A 6,361-nucleotide genomic window follows, 5' to 3' on the forward strand; every position below is an offset into this window, starting at 1 on the left:
GGTCTTGGAAAGCAGCAGAAGATGGCCCAAATCCTTGGGCCCCTGCACCCACATGGGAGACCCAGAAGAAGCTCCTGGCTCCTGGCCTCAGATTGGCCCAGCTCCAGCTGTTGCAGCCATTTGGGGAGTGAACCAGTAGATGGAGGACTAACTCTCCCTGTCTCTGCCTCTCTGTAACTCTGCCTTTCAAATAAATAAATAAATCTTTTTTAAAAAGAAATCTAAAATAGAAGGAAACAAGAATGAGTGAACACAACAGAAAATGCCTTACTAAGATAAAAAGACAGAAAAATAACAGGATTCAAAAATCACAGATAATAAATTTAGACTTTTTTTTAAAGATTATTTATTTGAAAGAGTTACACAGAGCGAGAAGGAGAGGCAGAGAGAGAGAGAGGTCTTCCATTCCCAACTGGCCAAAATGGCCAGAGCTGGGCCCATCTGAAGCCAGGAGCCAGGAGCTTCTTCTGGGTCTCCCACGTGGGTACAGGGGCCCAAGGACTTGGGCCATCTTCTACTGCTTTCCCAGATGATAGCAGAGAGCTGGATCGGAATTGGAGCAGCCAGAACTCGAACCGGTGGTGCCCATATGGGATGCCGGCACTAGAGGCGGCAGCTTTACCAGCCACACCACAGCACTGGCCCCATAAATTTAGACATTTTTAAAGACTTATTTATTTATTCATTTGAAAGACAGACTTAGAAAGAGGGAGAGGCAGAGAGGTCTTCCATCCACTGGTTCACTCCCCAAATGGCCACAATGGCCAGGGCTGCAACAGATCAAAGCTAGGAGCCTGGAGCTTCTTCCAAGTCTCCCACATGAGTGCAGGGGCCCAAGCTTTCCCAAGCTTTCTAGCAGGGAGCTGGATTGGAAATGGAGCACCTGGGACTCAGACCATCACCCATATGGGATGCCAGCATCGCAGGCAATAGTAAGCTGTGCCACAACACCAGTCCCATAAATATTAAATATAGCAAAGAAGACCTGGGTACAGGTCCAAGCACTTGGGCCATCTTCCACTGCTTTCCCAGGGCATAGCAGAGAAATTGATCGGAAGAGGAGTAGCTGGGACTAGAACCGGTGCCCCTATGGGATGCTGGCACTTCAGGCCAGGGCTCTAACCCTCTGTGCCACAGCACTGGCCCTGCTCCTGGCTCTTGGTTTCAGTCTGGCCCACTGTTCCAGAGAAATTTGCCTGGGGAATGAGCTTCAGACAACCAAAATGATGGAGAGAGATGCTGACATAACGGACTGGTAGCAAGCATTCAATGTATAGTTATTTACAGAACTAAGACTAAAAGACTCTTCAGAGGGGAAGCGTTGAGTATGTGATGCCTGTGAGCCTAGATAAAGTAAAAATATGGCACAGTTTCTCTTTAAATGAGGAAAACATATGCAAAAATTATCCGTTCTCAGTAGTTTATGTTGGTGGTCATGTGTGTAATATGAGATAATGTAAATGAGTACTTATGAGATAATCTAATGCTGTCCTTTTAGTGTGGAAGAATACAGATGTAATTCAGAAGAGTTTAGGTTAAAAAAAAACAAAGCCTGTAATCCTGAATACAAACTCATGAAAAATTTTATTTAAAATTAAGTACCTATACATACACACATACACATACCCTTTACTGTATTCACTAAAAAGGCTTAGAAACAAGGGCCAGCCCAGAAGCCTTGAGATACCTGGTAACCAGATTGTGGTATAGAACTACTATCCCCAGTCAAAGAATCCATCATGTGAGAAATAGCTCATCTCAGTCTGGGGCAGGAGATATACAAAAGGAACTTGGAACATCTTTTCATACATGAAGCTTTTCAGAGACTACTAGGGTCATATCAAAAGGATGTCAGAGCCAATTTGAAGATGTTTCGACTGGCCTCTTTGGCTTCCAAAAGGCTAATTTGACAGTAGGAGTGAGTATATATCCAGCACTCAAATCTTGCTTTCGGATACCATCGTCCAATAAAAGAACCGAAGGTTTTTAGAGGCGTGCCTGATTCTAGGAGATGTTGGATTTAAGAGTGTCACCTTTCTGAAACCTTCCAGTAAATTAATGGATCTAGGCAGTGAGCATCCATAGATGCTAACATCACAGCCAGTGAAACAAAACAGATAGCACTTGCCTCCTGCTAAGGGAGGCAGCAGCACCTGTGATCATGCCAATAAATGAGACCTGAGGTAGAGCAAGCCTCTGTATCCAGTTGGCAGTCTGCAGGAAGTGCAGGAGGACATGTCAGACCACACCATCAATACGCAATCAGCAAAATCCAAGCTTGGACACACTCCACAGGGCAAATGCCTCAGCTTCAATAGATGATAACTTGAAAAGGAAGGAAAGGGATGGAGATAGAACTCATAGATTTTAAAAGATACCAAAGTATTTTTTTAATATGTCAAAGGTAGAGCAAGAGAGAGGGAGAGAAAGAAACAGATCTTCTATCCACTGGTTTATTTCCCAAATGGCCATAACAACCTGGGCTGGCCCAGGCCGAAGCCAGGAGCCAGGAACTTCATCAGGTCTCCCATGTGGGTAGCAGAGGCCCAAGCACTTGGACCATCCTCTGCTATTTCCCAGGCACATTAGCAGGGAGCTGGATCAGAAGTAGAGCAGCTGGCACTTGAACTGGCCCTCGAATAGGGATACCAGCATCGCAAGTCGCAACTTGCACCACAACATTAGCTCCCCAGAATGTTTTTAAATAGAGAAGACTGACCTCAAAACCATGATGCTCAGTAAAAGAAATCAGCTACAAAAGACTACATTTGTATGGAATGTCCAGACTAGGCAAACCTATCAAGACAAGAGAATACATTAATGGCCCCAGGAGCTGTGGAACTGGAAGGAATGGGAATTAACTGTAAATGGGCACCAGGAATCTTTGGGGGTGATAGAATTTCTTAACTGTATTGTGGTGGTGGTTGCATAATTCTGTATCAAAATTATTGAGGTTAAAAAAATGTATGGGGTTGGCGTTTGGCCCAGTGATTAAGATGCCCTAGGCCCATATCAGAGTGCCTAGGTTTGAGACCCAGCTCCTGCCCATTCCAGCTTCCTGTTAATGTGCACCCTGGGAGGTAGCAGGTGGTAACTCAAGTAGCTGGGTTCCTGCCACCAACCTGTGCTACCTGGGTTGACTTCCCGGATCCCAGCCTGGCACGGCTCTGGGTGTTGCAGGCATCTAGGAAGTGAACTGGTGGATGGGAGATTGATTCTCTCTCTGTATGTGTGTGTGTGCGGGTGTGTGTATGTGCATGTGCATGCATGCACACCTCTTAAATGTTTCCATGAATATGCAACTAGGCAACTATGGTATTTAGGGATGCACACTTGGGTAATAAACTCGAGTAAGTTACTATAAATACTATAGTGGTTGTGATTTGCATGATGCCTATGGAGAGCTTTTGGTGATAGGTACATAGAAGATCAATTTCTTGACCCAAGTAGACACTGTAATATCTCCTTTTAAAAATCTGTCCTTATAAATACACACATATCCATCTCTTTATGTAGTTTCTAGTATATTTTATTTTACAATAAAGAGATTTTTTTTCTTTGTCTTTTAAGATTTATTTATTTGAAAGGTGGAATTGGACAGGAGGAAAGAGAGAGATCTTCCATCTGCTGGTTCATTCCCCAAATGACCACAACGGCCAGGGCTGTGCCATACTGAAGCCTGGAGCATCTTCTGAGTCCCCAATGTGGTTGGAGGGACCCAAGCACTTGGGCCATTTTCCACTTTCCCAAACACATTAGCAGGGAGCTGGATTGAAAGTGTGAAAGTGGAGCAGCCAGGATTCAATGCCCATAAGGGATGCCAGCATTATAGGCAGTGACTTAACCCACTACACCACATCCCTGGCCCCAGTAAAGGGATTTTAAAATCAGAAAAGAACACCAGCCTCCTAAGCTGTTAGAAGAGACCAGATCCCCATGTATTTCATTCTTTATCATAGTAATGAGAACATTTGAGAGGCCAGCATGTGGCACAGTGGAATAAGTGAAGTCCCAACTGCTCTGCTTCCAAGTCAGCTCCCCACTAATGTGCCTGAGAAAGCGCTGAAAGTGTGCTAAGTACATGGGTCCCTACCACCCACATGGGAGACTTGGATGCAATTCCGGGCTCCTGGCTGTGGCCTGGCCCAGCCCTGGCTATTGCAGCCATTTGGAGAGTGAACCAGCGGATGGAAGATTCTCCCCCCTCCCTCCCTCTCTACCTCCTTCCCTCCTCCCTCCCTTCCTCTGTGTGTGTGTGTGTGTGTGTGTGTGTGTGTGTGATTGTGCCTTTCAAATAAAATCTTTTATTAAAAAAAAAAAAACAAGTAGTGGGAATTTTTTTTTTTTTGACTGGCAGAGTGGACAGTGAGAGAGAGAAAGACAGAGAGAAAGGTCTTCCTTTTCTGTTGGTTCACCCCCAAATGGCCGCTGCAGCTGGCGCACTGCGCTGATCCGAAGCCAGGAGCCAGGTGCTTCTCCTGGTCTCCCATGGGGTGCAGGGCCCAAGCACCTGGGCCATCCTCCACTGCCTTCCTGGGCCACAGCAGAGAGCTGGCCTGGAAGAGGGGCAACCGGGACAGAATCCGGCACCCCAACCGGGACTAGAACCCGGTGTGCCAGCGCCACAGGCAGAGGATTAGCCTATCAAGCCACGGCGCCGGCCAGTAATGGGAAAATTTTAAAGGAAAAAATTAGTTAATGCCAAAGAGAGTTGATTTGGTTTTTGAGTGTACAGTGCACGACGATTACCATTTGGATCTTGGAACCTGTCCTAAGGACATGCAAAATGACACCAGCATAGGGGCTGGCACTGAGGCACTGTCTCCAGTGCCAGCATCCCATATGGGCTCCCATTCGAGTCCCAGCTGCTCCATTTCCCATCCAGCTCTCTGCTATGGCCTGAGAAAACAGTAGAAGATGGCCCAAGTCCTTGGGGCCCTGCACCCATATGGGAGACCCAGAAGAAGCTCCTGGCTCCTGGCTTCAGATCGGTTCAGCTCTAGCTATTGCCATCATTTGGGGAGTGAACCAGCGGATAGAAGACCTCTCTCTCTCTCTGCCTCTGCCTCTTCATAGCTCTGCCTTTCAAATAAACAAATACATCTTTTTAAAAAAATGACACAGACATTTTATTGTCTGTACTTCCAACTGCCCTGTGATTTTCAGGTTTGCATACACACACACGTATGTAAATTGTATGAGCATAATGAAGGAAATGGATAGAGAGGGAAAAGTCACTGGCAATCCTACCTCCCTGGCAATTCACAAATCGTGGCATCATAAATATTTGTTTTACTGTAGTGTTCTTGGATTGCTGGGGTCGGGGGGGTGGTGGTAGTTTGGTTTTGGGGGCAGGAGAGCATTGGCCATTTTAGCAAGAAACCTTCTCCAGAACAGAATCTGTTCTGAGTGGGCCACCTTTTATGTTTTGGGCTTCTTGCGGAAACCACTCAGTTATCCCATCCTTACTGTTACCTAATACGGAGCATGGGAGGTCATCTACGTGCTCCCCTGATGCTGGGCCCAGGACAGGCCGCAAGCAAGATGTCTGTGCTCGCCGTATGTGGTTGCGTGGAGCTGGGGCCCCTGACAGTGCTTATTAACACACTCTCTGTTTTTCACCCCCTCTTCTCATTGTCCCACTTCAGCTGAGTTCAAAAGAGCAGCTCAACAACAGGAAGACAAAGAACAAAATGAGGAAGAGGAGGACGAAAACACAATCCACCGAGCAAGGGAGTGGGATGACTGGAAGGACACCCATCCAAGGGGCTATGGAAACCGACAGAACATGGGCTAAGCTTCCCCTAACCGGATAGGACTGTAGAACGCACACCTTCCCGACCAAGGAAAACCACGCAATCTCCCCCCCCCCCCCGGGCTCCTGCTTCAGCTGTGTACAACGAAGGCAAGGACAGTAAATCTTGCCTTGCGTTTAATAAAGTGTTGAATGATTAAATGTGTATTTGTACCCTAGATGACAAGCCATCTATCTTGTTTTTAGCATTATCATCTTCATCATGGTGTATTTCAATTTCTCAAGTGGAAGGAAAAGAGTACCGAGTAATGGCTCTGTATAATCAATTGCTGTGTGATTTCTCCCTGAAAAATAATAAAAATCCATTGTACTCTCTAAGCCTGCTTTGTTGAGGCCGGGTGGAGGGCGTGGCTGTGGGGTCTCAGGGTTTGCAGTGATCCTGGTCAACTGGGCAGGGAATGGCCCAGCATCAGAGCTGCCCCCACTTCTCCTTCCTCCTGGGCACATGACATAGGTGCCCTGGGAGCAACAGTGCAGGAGAGCCCAGGGACAGCACCAGGGCTTTCCCCAGCACATGGCACTATGAGCACTGTCTTCAGGAATGGC

At 46.8% G+C, this 6,361-nt stretch overlaps 1 protein-coding gene across 2 annotated transcripts in view; it reads left to right on the forward strand.

Moving 5' to 3' along the window:
* The window catches only part of IGBP1 (immunoglobulin binding protein 1), a 29,176-nt gene extending 23,043 nt beyond the window's left edge, over window positions 1–6,133 (forward strand). For both annotated transcript variants that reach the window (XM_008272740.5, XM_008272741.5), the window contains one exon: window positions 5,649–6,133. In XM_008272740.5, the coding sequence (XP_008270962.1) occupies window positions 5,649–5,797 (149 nt within the window). In that variant the 3' untranslated portion in view covers window positions 5,798–6,133. The remainder of the gene's footprint in view (window positions 1–5,648) is intronic.
* The last annotated feature ends 228 nt before the right edge of the window (window positions 6,134–6,361 follow it).

The sequence above is a fragment of the Oryctolagus cuniculus genome, chromosome X, assembly GCF_051225735.1.
Source record: "Oryctolagus cuniculus isolate XC-2025 breed Fujian yellow rabbit chromosome X, ASM5122573v1, whole genome shotgun sequence".
In the NCBI taxonomy this organism is placed as follows: domain Eukaryota; kingdom Metazoa; phylum Chordata; class Mammalia; order Lagomorpha; family Leporidae; genus Oryctolagus; species Oryctolagus cuniculus.